At 38.0% G+C, this 14,469-nt stretch overlaps 1 protein-coding gene across 1 annotated transcript in view; it reads right to left on the reverse strand.

The window, feature by feature from the left end:
* Positions 1 to 12,577: 12,577 nt before the first annotated feature.
* The window catches only part of PPP1R42 (protein phosphatase 1 regulatory subunit 42), a 51,430-nt gene continuing 49,538 nt past the window's right edge, over positions 12,578 to 14,469 (reverse strand). Inside the window, exon 7 of the mRNA XM_059394670.1 lies at positions 12,578 to 13,130. Within this exon, the coding sequence (XP_059250653.1) occupies positions 13,000 to 13,130 (131 nt within the window). The 3' untranslated portion in view covers positions 12,578 to 12,999. The remainder of the gene's footprint in view (positions 13,131 to 14,469) is intronic.

Genomic DNA, 14,469 nt, shown 5'->3' on the forward strand with positions numbered 1-14,469 from the left:
CTTGGGAGAGTTGTGGGGCCTGACAGTTCCTGGGCTTAGAAGGCTCTGGGGGGCATGGTGCTGGCTTTACTTTTCACGGAGAAATAGAAGTGAAAGGGCTACTCTACCGAGGAAGGGAGATCTCCGAAGCACAGCTCCGGTTCGGAATTTGTTGGCACTTCTGAACCAGTATGCTTCAGTCCCAAAGAGAGATGGGCAGGTCATTCTCTCCGGGCGCAGCGGGAACCCCTGGCCTCGCCAGGGTCCTCAGTGCCCACGCGGGCAGCCCTCGCACCATTCGTTCCCGAGGCCAGTGATCCCGGGGGTGACGGCGGGAGCTCATTCTAGTTTCTGCAGGAGGAAAGGGCATCCCTGACCTCACCTTGGACTAAGGCACCCGCTGTCCTAACGAACCTGGGGACCAAGCGACGCAGCTGGGGTCGGACCGAGGTCCTCACCTTTCCTGGAGCGGCGGTGCAGGGCTCCGCTCCGCTGCACTAGCGGGCCAAGAGCGTCGAGCTGGGTCTGAGTGGCCAGGGCCTCACAGGTCACTCCATCCTCGGCCAGCCGAAGTCGACAGCCGCTTCTAGGCCCTGCGGGGCGCGCCTTTTAGGCGGGCAGCCCCGTGGCCAGGCGTGTGTTGGCGAGACTTTATGTAAGGCTGGGACAGCAGCGCCCGCCGGGGTCCGCGCCCACCTGAGGTGCTTGGCCAGGGGCTACGAGTCATTAATCAAATAGCCCGACGGGGCGGGGCCATGGGGGGCGGAGCGTCACCATGGCCCCGCCCCCACCCCGTCCCGGTTCTTCCCCAGGCGTGACTAAAGGCGCTGCACGTCGAGCGTCCGCGGTGCTGAAGGCCGGTGGGGCGGCCTCGCGAGTTATCTCGCCTCACCGCGAGCCTTCCTGTCATGGGTACGGCCTGAGCGCGGGCGCCTCCCAGGCAGGCGCCGGGCTGAGGCGGGAACCCTGCCGTTTTGCCGAGCGTGACTTTTAGTTTTCTGAGGAAATGTGGAGTGTGCCGCTGTGAAGCGCTAACGTATTATTCTACCACGAAGGTAAATGTTTCCTGTCGCCCTGACTTAAGTAATAGTCCCTCCGGCTCGGTCCTCCGTGACCAGCTTATAGCCGCTCGGAGATAGTGCGCCGACGTTGAAAGCTGAAGTTCCCCAAATCAGAGTAAACAGCTCTGGGATCGCGGTCGCTTCTCCCCCGGGGGCGCGGACCATTGCCCTAGTCTCCGTCACAAACTGGCGGGGCCCCGCTTTGTATCATTTTTTGGACCTAAAATTCGTCCTGGCCCCGCCTCCCTTCAGGGAACTCTCCCGGGCTGTCCTGCACTTGGGGGCCCACGGGAAGCGTGGCTTGGAAGCTGTGCGGTGAGGCCTCTGTCCGAGGCTCTTAGAGAACTCACGGGGGCCTCGGCGCCGCTGGGCCTGTTCGGAGCCCGCCCGGGAAACGCTGGGTCGGGGACGCCCCCAGCCCTGTGGCCGCCGCCGGTCCCGGACCCAGGGCCTTCAGAGGTGAAGTCCCAGCGGACGCAGATAGTTTCTAGAACGTAGTGTGTCCTTGAAATAAGGCCCTCAATTCGAAGAGCAGGACATTTAAAAATCTTTGGAGTCAAGACAGGATGTCAAATTTAAAATACCATTGATGAGATTGCTCTTGTATATGCGATGTAATTTCTGTACAATTGGAACTATAATTAGTACGTAGTGATGGTGATACTTGCATTTTAATATATCATTCCACACTTCAAGTATATTAGTGGATCAGAATAATCATCATCTTGAGTTCTCGTTCAATAACTGTAATTAGATTTACTCTTTAGAAAGGAATGGGCCAAAATACCATTGACTCAAGAAAGGATTACTTTCTTTTGATGAATGAGGAAGCACATCTTTATTTTTTTTTTATTTTTATTTTTTAAAGATTTTATTCATTTAGTTGACAGAGAGAAATCACAAGTAGATGGAGAGGCAGGCAGAGAGAGAGAGAGGGAAGCAGGATCCCTGCCGAGCAGAGAGCCCGACGCGGGACTCGATCCCAGGACCCTGAGATCATGACCTGAGCCGAAGGCAGCGGCTCAACCCACTGAGCCACCCAGGCGCCCCATCTTTATTTTCTCAGTAAATTGTAATGAGGAATAAAGCAATTGAAAAGCAATGCTTCAGATGCCATAAAGAAGCAAATCAAACCGCTTAAAGGCTTTTTATATAGTGAAGTACCCTAGAGCTACAAACTACAAAAGATAATATTGCCTAGTAGTATAAAAGTTAAAACACACACACACACACACAAACACAAACGTTTCAGATCACTTAAGGCCGAATTTACTTTTTTTTTCCTTTCATTTTTGAGTTACAAAGAAGGTGAAGTTCGGGTATGTCACTTTTTTCTCTGCAAGCTTTCAGATTCCTTCAAAGAAAGATTCCTGTATTAATAGAGAAAAAAGACAGTAATATTTCAAAAATGAAAGTTCTCCAAAATGAGAACAAACATATAGACTCTAGGATACAACAATAGTAGAGGCTAATGCTTAGTCACCCAACTGTGTGAATCTTTTTAAAAGAAGCAGAAAAATTGGGGCGCCTGGGTGGCTCAGTGGGTTAAGCCTCTGCCTTCGGGTCAGGTCATGGTCTCAGGGTCCTGGGATCGAGCCCTGCATCGGGCTCTGTGCTCAGCAGGGAGCCTGCTTCCTCCTCTCTCTCTGTCTGCCTCTCTGCCTACTTGTGACAAATAAATAAATAAATAAATAAATCTTTAAAAAAAAAAAAAAAGAAGCCGAATAATTCCGCCTCCCCCTCCCCCAGTAAAGAAGAATGTGGAAAATCTGTGTGTTGGAGAAGTGTGGAAATAAGAATTTTGGAGGGAAGATGGGCTGGGCTAAGGTGAGGCAAAGATGGAGGGCTTCTTATCTTTTGCACCCTTGTCATCTCACATGCCTCACCCTATACTAGCCTGCTAAAGTCTCCTGTTAAGTGGAGGAGGTAGGGTGGAGGTGGGGGCATCAGCAAGCTCTTCACTGATAACAGAGGCTGGAAAGTGGACCTCTGTGTTGCCTGATAGGTTCAAAAGAAAAGACTGGTGACACAGTACCAACCACTGTGGGCCATCTTGTCTTACCTGCTGCCACTCTAAGCAGCCTCTCAAAATCCTTTCATGATTCTAGAGTAGTCCTATATCCACCAAGAAGCCATTATTTGCCAGTAAGTTAAAAATAGAAGATGAAAATTTTCAACATTACATACGTTACTAACAGGTACTTTATTTAATGATATGTGCAAAGTGCTTTACAAAAAAACACTTCATTTTCTCATTTAGTCTACAAAAACCCTTTGAGGATTTTACATTTTATGGTTGAGAAAATAAGAGTAAGCAGGATTAAGTAATTTGTCAAGGTCACACAACTAGCAAGTGGCAGAGACAAGGTCTGAGCCTGGCCGACTGACCCTAATTCCTTGGGCTTTTTACCATACCTAGTCTATTTAATATTTGTAGAGTTCTTCATAATTTGCAAAACGTATTTTGTATCTATCATTGCAATAAGGGATATATTTTAACTTGGCTCCCTATTAACAATTCAAACATTCTTTTCATAGTATAGTATATTCTTTGGAGTTCTTGTGTAGTCTTCCAGAAAGTAGATGGCTTTAGAGTGCTATAGATTTTATTTCATGGGGTATGGTGTAGATCTTAAAATTATATGTCTTTCTCTAAATATATCAATTTGTCCTTAACTTACTATCCTTGTGATGTAAAATAATCACACATACCAGTGGAGAAAATACATTGTTGCTTTATACACATATATATTATAATAGAACATAGGTTTTATATAATTGGTGCTTTTTTCACCTTTCAACTCTTTCCCTTATTGTTTAGTTAAAGTATGGTATACATTAAATTCATTCTTTTGAGTCTATAGTTCAGCAAGTTTTGATAAAAACTACCACAGTAAAGATATGCAGCATTTCATCACCCCACCCTTCCATTCCTTTGTGACTTTGTGCATTCTACTCCCAGGCCTTGGCAACTACTGATCTGTTTTCTGTCCCTATAGTTTCACCTTTGCCAGATCGTCATAGAATTATACAGTGTGTACTCTTTTAAGTTGGCTTCTTTTTAAATTTTTTCTAAGTTTAAAAGTTTTCTAAGTTTCTAAGTTTAACTTTTTTTAAGTTGGCTTCTTTAGCTTAGCATGGTGCTTCAAGATCTGTCCATGTTGTTTTGTGTATCACTAGTCCATTCCTTTTTAATGCTGAATAGTATTCTATTTTGTGGATATACCACAGTTTATTTATCCATTCCCTAGTGTCAGACCTTTGGGTCATTTTGTTTTTGGTGATTATTAATAAGCTTCTATGCATGTTTGGGTATAGATTTTTCTGTGCATATAGGTTTATATTTCACTTGGAAAAATACCTGGGATTAACACTGAGACTATTAGATACATTAAGTACATGTTTAACTTTATAAAAGCATGTCAGACTGTTTTCCAAAGTGGCTGTTTTTGCATTCCCACCAGCAGTGCATAGGAGTTCCAGTTGTTCCTTATCTTTGCTAGCATTACCAGATTCTTTTTCTTTTTATCCATTATATATTTTTTAAGAAAAATTAAGCCAATATTTTAAAATCCATTGATTTCTTAATCTAGATATCTTGGTTGCCAGTAAACCTGATTTGTCAAGTTTAAGAACTTGAGAAAGCTCTGCCTGGCTGCAGTTTTGGAGCAGAGTAGCTGCAGGTGCCCTTAGGTGGACACATGCTCTCCAGTTCACCTCAATCACATTCTCCCTGCTTCCCTCACTTAATTTACCTGCCTATACCTGAAGACGTTTTTGAGACCCCTTGCAGAGTAGTTGAGAGCTTGGATTTTAGAGTCAGTGACCTGAATTCAAGTTTTAGCTCTGCCTCATGGCAGTTGTGTGACTTTGGGCCCCGCTCTGACTGAGCCTCTCCAATGCTTCTTTTCCCTGGCTATAAAATAAGTCTGATCATATTCTTATCTGAGAGGGTTCTGCTGTTTTTAAAATTTGGGGTAGTGAATATTCAGGTATCAAAGTAGACATTTTAAAATGAGAAATAACATAATTCTTAAAAATTAGATTTTACTTAACTCTTGTTCACAGAGTAAGCCATTGACAGAGTTGAGACTAGAAGCCACAAAACCTAGCTTAGATTTTTCTAAAACAAACAAACAAACAAACAAACAAAAAACAAAACCCAAACTTTGTTGCTTACCATGATTGCTTTTTTAAAGGAGGGGTGTCCTAATTTTAGAAGGGTTCCTTGAGAACTAACTACAAATCAATGTCTTAATATTATACCTACATTATTGGTACATAGAAGTTTATTTAACATATAAAATGAATTAGACTGAGGTTAGGTTTAACACAGCATAATTAAAGGCATTTAGAGCTTTGTGGATGAATTTATATAAGATCATCCCAGAATTTTGTAACTAAAAATATTACCTAAGTTTTAAGAACTCTTGAGGGAGATAGAAGATCTATTGTTACAAGTGTTCAAACATAACCTTCGCAGTGGTGAAAGCAAGTTATTTTTACTGTTTTTAAAGTTCATTTTTAACTCAAAGAAATCTAATACTTCCATATTCTAACTGAAGATAGTAGGTATTTTATAAATAGTTAAATAATGTACAGTGAACATTTCCCAGTGAATTATGGGTCCCAGAGATTTACATTCCTTAAAAGTATCTGAAACTAAGGGCTAGATTCTAGCCCAATTACGCAGTTATTTTTACAGTAACAAGAGAGAGGAATTGACTTTATGGACATGGTTTAGGCTTGAAAGATAAACAATCAAGTAACAATTTGCTTTCTTCAATATACAGTGCTTTCCAGTATTCTCAGTGAATCTTATTTACAATATGTAAATGCATTTAATGTCTATTTTAAAATTACTAAGTCTTAAGCACCTCCTAGCATATTTGAAAAGAGAGGAAACATCTGTCAGAAGTATTTACTGTGACAAACACAGAAAGAAGCAATCATGTGTACACTTTTTAGTACCATAAATTATTTTTAATTGAACAGTGAAGGCATTTGTTTAGAATCAGCTGTTAAATAAAAAATAGTTTTGAACTAATCTTTAATTAAAATGTACATCGATAGTATCAAGTTCAGTTTGAGGGTCAAAAACAACGTCAATGAGTCTGACTTTTTCCTCCCTGTAGGGAAAGCAGGCTTGTGTAAATATACATGAGCACAGACTGCACGCATTTATAAAGGAGGTAAAAACATTCCCCTGTCATTGGACAGATGTTGCTTCCCTGTGTTCACATAGGATACAGGCACAGCTCCTAATGTGTAGAACCATAAAGAAATATGGGGCACATACTTTTATCATTTTGGAAGAAGATGCTTAAGTTCTTTTATACCTCTGAGCATTAGATGTAGACTATAGGGGACATGTCTATTGACACTAGCTCATTTTCCCCTTAAAGTAATTAAGGGAAGGAGTTGCTTTAATCAACTTTTTAGATTTTTAGAATTTATTCTTTATGGGTTTTATTCAAGATTTATTTATTTGAGAGAGAGAGAGTGTGTACGCGTGTGCACACAGGATAGGGGCAGATGGAGAGGAAGAGAGAGAGTCTTAAGAAGACTCTGTGCTCAGTGCAGTGCTTGTCAAGGGACTTGATCTCACAATCCTGAGATCATGACCTTGAGACCACAAACTGAGCCAAAATTAAGGATCAGAAGCTTAACCAACTGCACTACCCAGGCATCCTGAGGATTTTTTTTTAATGCTTTAGTGACCATCTATTCTCATTCTCTCTTAGCTTTATGCTAAATTATTAAAATATTAGTGATAAGCATACTCTAAAAATCGATATCAAGAACTTAATGAAATTCCATATTAGTCACCTTTTATTAAAGAGAAATAGAACTGATATTCCCATTTGGTAAGATTTAAATCTTTTATGATACCAAAATATTTTGGCATGCCTTCAGTAAAAATGTTACCAGAAGATATAAAAAACTTTAAAAATATTTATGTAATACTTTTTCACATTATAAAACTGAAGACTTGGATTGAACATAATTGACTTCACTGACAGTGACAAAAGCCGGACATTCTTTATTTCCTTCTCACAGGAACCTCTATTCTGCTGGCTTCTTTGAGAGCATCTGGTCTTTGCAGTACATAGTAGTCAGAGACACACTTAGCTCTGTATTTAGTGTTCCTAGCTAGGAAAATGTGGATAGAATGTATTTGCTGTTTTGTCAGTGCAATCCTAGAAATTAGAGCTTTGCTCGGGGATATAGAATGTACCGTATATGCCACAGTTCACAACTGATCTAACAGTAGTGTGGTGATGTATAGAATTTACCAATTGTTTTCTGAGTCTGTGTTCATTTTTTATTGTTTTTTTTTTTCCACCTTGGTGACATATTAGCAAAATCTTTCAAGATGCTTGGCAAAGAAATGAAACTGAAGAACACTGTTGTGGAAATAACACTAATTATTTAAATCTTTTAAGAGACTAACAGGGTGATCTATGGACAGAGTGGCTTAGGTTTTGATGGTAATGGCAACAGACATTTGCATGTAAAGTTTGCAACTAAAGCAGTAAAGCAAACTCTCATACAGCTTCTGTTTTTTGTTTGTTTGCTTTGTTTGTTTGTTTGTTTGTTGCTTTGGCGAGTGGAGATGAGCTCAGACTCCATAACCTTTTTCCTCTCCCTAAATAAAGCATTTTCCAAACTCACAGGACCCTTTCTCCCTTATGCCTCTGTCCCAGCAAGCCTAAGCCACTCTTCAGGGAATGGAGGTAGGACAATACAACAGTGTTGTTCATTGGTCTTCTTTAGGTTAACTAAATTAAAGAATGCTAAGTCCTGTCCCTTGATTGGACTCTGCAAAGAGGGCCTTCAGCAGGCAGTTCTGGAAAAAGGAAATCTATTCTAGAGTATGTACACTGGCTCTGATTACTTTCTCAATGAAACATGCTCTTGCCCCCTTCATTATATTGTAATGACTACTGTGATATGATTAGAAAGATCAATAGAGCAATCATACTGATTATAAATGAGAAAAACTTGAATGAATAAATTATAGGGTGTGTTAGGATCTGGTTTATAATGCTCATAGCATTTATCACACTCCACAGTAATTGTATGACATTTAACTCTCCAACCAGCTTGTTATAAAACCTTTGAGATCAGGACTATCTCATTTGAGTTTTTATATTCATATTGCCCAGCATATAGCAGGTGCCTATTCGTTAACTTATTTTCTGGTATGATTTATCTTTATATTGAAGCAATACCATTTTTAATTTTTAGTTTTTATTTTTTAAAATATTTTATTTATTTATTTGACAGACAGAGAACACAAGTGCGGGGCTCAATCCCAGGACCCTGGGATCATGACCGGAGCCGAAGGCAGAGGCTTTAACCCACTGAGCCACCCAGGTGCCCCAGAAGCAATGCCATTTTTTAAAACCAAGAAAACATTTTTCTCCTTATGAAGAAACTTAGGTCTGATTCATATGGAGCTACATTATGCATATACTCAAGGTTTAGAATAGTGACTCTTCAACTATTTTTTTAGATTACAAACCCCTTTGAGAATCTAATGAAGCTACTCCTTCCGGAACATCAAATTAAGAACTTTTGGTCTGGAGAAGTGGTGAAAGTAGCCTATCTCTGTAATACTCTGGATTGCCCCTCCTTTCTGCCACTAGATACCTTTGGCATAGCCTTCTATTCACTAGTGGACCACCATTGTTAACTAGGCCTCAGGCTCCTTTGGTATGATCCCTGCTCATTCAGACATATTTATCTGCTTCTGGGATTGTCCTGAGTCACTTGCCCTACCTCAGTGATTATATCCAATCTGTGACTCCTAGCTCTTCTTGAACTAGTAGTAGTACTACTACAACTGTGAGGTTATTTGGATAGACCAAAAATGAACTTTTTTGGGGGCAGGTTGCAGGTGCTTGAGAATTGAGACCCAAGAATAAGACAGTTAGAGGGCTTCTTTTCCTCTGTTTTGTTGACAGGATGTCCCATCTTCCCAAAAAAGAAAGATCACACAAATACTTGAAAGAATCTACCCCATATCTTCAATAATTTTAAGGTTATATTCTTGGGAGCTTTGTGTGGATGCATTTCCATTTGGATTAAATTAGAAAAAGTCTCATTTTGCCCTACGCACCTGTGAGTAATAAACAGGAACTATGTGATGCATTGTTCCAAATTTACTTGTTGTGTACAAAGTGTTTAAAGGTTCTGCTTTGAAACTAATAACTAAATTGTAACCATGTCCTATGATATTATTAGACTATCCAAAGTTATAATTTATGAAATGGAATTAAAGTTAAATAGATCCAAAATAAGACCAATTAAAAACTCAATATCCCAGATAAAATATCATAGACTTGCATACATAAAAACTTATCCAGGAATGTTTATGGTCAGATTTTATTGCCAAAATGGGTACACCAACATTAATATAAATATTAACTGCAGATTAACTGCCCTTGCATCCTGCTGTTCTGAGTTTAGTTTTTCAGAGTGTTTAACCTTTAGGGAATAGATTAGTTACATATAGTTTTTGGAGTGTGTTCATACCTTTATTTCGGCACGTAACATTCTACATCATTTCCCTATTGACAAATCCTCCTCCCTTTCCAGCAGTTATTTCCTTTTATTTATTTATTTATTTATTTATTGAAAGATTTTATTTATTTATTTGACAGAGAGAGATTACAAGTAGGCAGAGAGAGAGAGAGAGAGGAGGAAGCAGGCTCCCTGCTGAGCAGAGAGCCCGATGCGGGACTCGATCCCAGGACCCTGAGATCATGACCTGAGCCGAAGGCAGACTCTTAAGCCACTGAGCCACCCAGGCGCCCAGTTATTTCCTTTTAAATGGGGACTATTTTATTCATCTCTAAGTCCAGGGTCTAGCATAGTTCTGTGTATATCCAAGGTGCCCAATAAGTATTTATTAAATGAATAAATGAATGTTTCCATAGAAGCACTACCTAAATATATGCTAAAAGATATGCATATAATTTGGATTTTGTTAAAGTGTTTGATTTTGTTTCCTAATTTGAGTTACATAGTTACTGGCTATATTTAAGACAAGATTTTTTATCATAAGATCCTTGAAGTCTGAAGTTATAATCCCTATAATCTTGTCATAATCCCTGACATAGAGATCCAAATTTATAAGGCTATCAAAAATATGTAAAAGGTCAGGAATTATAGAAATTACTGTCGTTCTGAGAATTCCTGCTCACTTATAATGGATTTGGTTGGATAAAGGTGTCTTTAAAGTTTCATCTTAGTTCTTCTAAAGACCTGAAGGTATATTATAGATTTTAAAAATACATATCTTCTAGACTTTAATTCATGCATTCCATTTTTTTTTTTAGAAATAATAACAGAGCCTTAGTATAAAGACCACAGTGTTAAGTTGTTGGCAACAGACCTAAGGATAGGGTTATCGTGTGCTACATACATGTATCCACAGATGTCACTGATGTTAAGCCTGAAAGGCTCAGAACTGTGTCATTGTGTTTGGATGAAAATGGCAAACTTGTAGGAGGCGAGAGAGGATATCTACAAGTGGCCAAGGGAGAATAACTACTTCTTTTTTTTTTTATTTTGTAATTTATTAATTTCTGCCTTTGTTTTTTTTTTTAAATAATTTTTTATTTTTTATAAACATATATTTTTATCCCCAGGGGTACAGGTCTGTGAATCACCAGGTTTACACATGGACATTGGGGAGAATAACTACTTCTAAAGAAAATTCAGGGGGCGCCTGGGTGGCTCAGTGGTTTGGGCTGCTGCCTTCGGCTCGGGTCATGATCTCAGGGTCCTGGGATCAAGCCCTGCATCAGGCTCCCTGCTCCGCAGGAAGCCTGCTTCCCTCTCTCTCTCTCTCTCTGCCTGCCTCTCTGCCTACTTGTGATCTCTGTCTGTCAAATAAATAAATAAAATCTTTTAAAAAAAAGAAAATTCAGATAATTTTCTCTTGCAGCTAATCAGTTTTCAATTTCAATTGTATTTTAATTGACCTTAGAGTTTATTTTTCAATATAGTAAATCATATAATCTATTAGAATACTTAAATTTTTTATATTATCCAATTTTCTCTGTAGTTCCTTTTTATTTATTAATATTATTTATTTATAATATTACATATTTACTCATCTAAAGATTTTCCTAAATTCCCACCAATCTGAAGTGAATTTCTAAGTAGAGAAGACATCATTGTCTTTATATCCAAGCACAATTCTAGCCACAATTCATTGCTAGAGCAGTCACTAGAAGCCAAAGCTGTTTGATAAAGTTAAATACTTTTGATTAATCATTGCTATCTTTGTGACCTTAGACTAGTTATTTTATCTTTCTAAAACTCAGCTTTCTCATCTAAAAAAATAATAATTATCTTTGCCATAGGTTATAATGATTAAATGCAGTGATGTTTATAGATATCTGAAATGTTTAGCACAGTAAAAATTACCTCTTTTCTTCCCTTACCCCTTCTTCTTTGTCTCCTAGACCAGAGTGCTTTCTATTTTAAATTATTAATGATCATTATAATACCAACTATATGAAGGTGTGAATTGATACTTCTGTACTATGTAACATTCTATACGGCTTTTAAAAATTTACATTAAGAACATTTTTAATTAAATTTTTTTTTAGATTTTATTTATTTATTTGACAGGCAGAATTCACAAGTAGGCAGAGAGGCAGGCAGAGAGAGGGAGAAGCTGGCTCCCTGCTGAGCAGAGAACCCAATGTGGGCGGGGCTCGATCCCAGGACCCTGGGATCATGACATGAGCCGAAGGCAGAGGCTTTAACCCACTGAGCCACCCAGGTGCCCCTAAAATTATTTTAAGATTTTTTTTTTATTTGTTTATTTGACAGACAGCGCTCCTTGCCTTTTTACCTTTGCTTATCCTCACCTCAGCCTCCTTGTTCTAGAGTGGCAGGATACGGTATCCATGCATGAAGCCTCACTACACTATTAGAGCTTCCCTTTCCCTATTCTCCCGGCCTAACCCCTTTTTATAAACCCATCCTATTAGCTGTGAAATAGGAGGACCATTAGCATTCAAGACACTTCAGGAACAGAGGAAGAGGTTCATTCCAATGTTGTGGACTATAGAATCTGTGAAGAATGAATTCTAGGATGCTCCCAAGTATGATAAAGATAATTGTTACCTGTTATACTTGGCTGCATTTAGTTGCATAAGTTAAGCAAGGGAAGTTGACCTGTCCTTTGTATTGTAACTTTAAGCATAACATGAACAAAATATTCAAGGGTTAGGGCATGTATATAAAAAGGGGGGTGGTTGCCTAAGTTAAGTGGGCTAAGTGGGTGAAGCCTCTGCCTTCAGCTCAGGTCAAGATCTCAGGGTCCTGGGATTGAGCCCCGCATCGGGCTCTCTGCTCATCAGGGAGCCTGCTCCCCCCGCTCCTCCCTCCACCGGCCTGCCTCTCTGCCTACTTGTGATCTCTCTCTGTATCTGTCAAATGCATAAATTTTTTAAAAAGAGGGGGACAGGTCACAGAGTATAGGTCACAGATGTGGTTGTCATACATTTTTATTTAGATCGAAACTGATTTTTGCACTGGTGCTAAACACACATAATGTTTGGTGTGACTTAGGTTTCACAGTTTACATAGCTGATTGTTTCACCATTTGCATAATTAAAATATCATGCGCTTTTGTCAGATAGAAGATTTTCCTCTACCCCATGGCTCTGTTTTCATAGCTGACACAGTCAAACTCAACATGAACCAAACACAGTTTTGTTAACAGTAGCTGTCATTTTCATATGTAAACATTATAGGTAAAATTTCCTAGGAATTGTAAATAAGTTTAAAAAAAAAACCCAAATCTTAAACAAAAAATCTAAACAAAAGCCTCTTATTTCTTATTTGTTGGCATTTGTTGTTGTTGTTGTTGTTGTTGACTAGAATAGTCTCTCCTTTAGTAAAAGTGATTAATGAATGACAGCTTGCTTACTTAGTATGAGTTACTTGCATCCTTTGTTTTACTGTTCCTTTTCTTGCTGATTTTCTTGGCATCTTTGGATGCTTTCCAATTTATTAGGAATTGTCTTTCCATATTTTTAATTTCTTTGCCATCGAGAAATTCTAGAGAAAAAATAAATATGTTAAAAAATACTGTATATATATTTCTGGTTTAAGGCACATGAACTTAAATTACACCAGAGGCTTAAATAAATATCTTATAAAAATATCCTATTTATACTATTTGTTTTTGTTGAGCTTTTACTTATTTTTAATTTTTTTTTCTGATTTCAAAGAGAATGAATGCTTATTATAAACAACTGAAACATGGTGAGAAAAAACATAAAAAGACTGTAATTACTATTCATGACTCTCCTTAACTATCACCAACAAAGATAATCATTGTAAACAATTTAATACATGGTTTCCTTTCTAGAGCCACATGTAAATTTTAATTTTTAAAAACAGAAATGTCATAGTCAATAAAATTTAGATATTATCTCTTCATTTCCATACTATGGTTATTATTCTTGAGAAAAAGCAAAACATATTTTATGTTAAGATGAACAAGAAATTTTGTACATTTAGCATGGTATTTTAAAAGCACATACATTATTAATGCTTATTATATCCCAGGCTTAACCAGCTGAGCCACCCAGGCACTGCTATTACTTCCTAGGACATAGGATATGATAGGGACAACCCACAAAACTGGCCTCTTGGTTCTATGAAGATTTCAGCTATGTTTACGTTTTGTTCCTCTGAAAGAGTTTTAAGAAGTTGAGCATCTTAAATTACAAAAAATTTAATTTTTATATACTGTAAGATATTTGGAAAATACAAAAAAATGAGAAAAGAAAAAAATTAATATTGCCTGTGTTCTACAACAAAAATAATCACTAAAACCCACTATCAGTATATTTTTAACATTTTTTTGTTTTTTATGTATGTGTATATATTATATAAGGTTGGGATTCTCTATTTACATAGTATTATGTCCTAATTTTTATTATTGTATTATAATCATTTTACCATGTCTTTCTTTAAACACAATTTTTAATGGTTGAGAGTATTCCATTGTATATGTATATATACTATATATACTATAAAATATCAAACTATTCCCTTATAGGACATTTTGTATTATATGTAATTACATGAATACATGTGGCCTTCATTTAATAAAAAGACTATCTCTTTCTAACAAAATTTGCTATATAGTAGTTTTTTAAGGTAATTACATATTTTTCTTTCATTATCCGTGTAATGTCTTCTACTGGATCCCAGAATGTGAAAAGGAAGTGGTAAAACTTTTTAAAATCATGTTCTTACAGGGAAATTGACAGTATCCTGATACTGATTGCATTACTGAAAATATTTTTTTAAGATTTTATTTATTTATTTGATGCAGAAAGAGATCACAAGTAGGCAGAGTAGCAGGCAGAGAGAAGGGGGGGAAGCA

This window comes from Mustela nigripes, chromosome 3, assembly GCF_022355385.1.
Source record: "Mustela nigripes isolate SB6536 chromosome 3, MUSNIG.SB6536, whole genome shotgun sequence".
Taxonomy (NCBI): Eukaryota; Metazoa; Chordata; class Mammalia; order Carnivora; family Mustelidae; genus Mustela; species Mustela nigripes.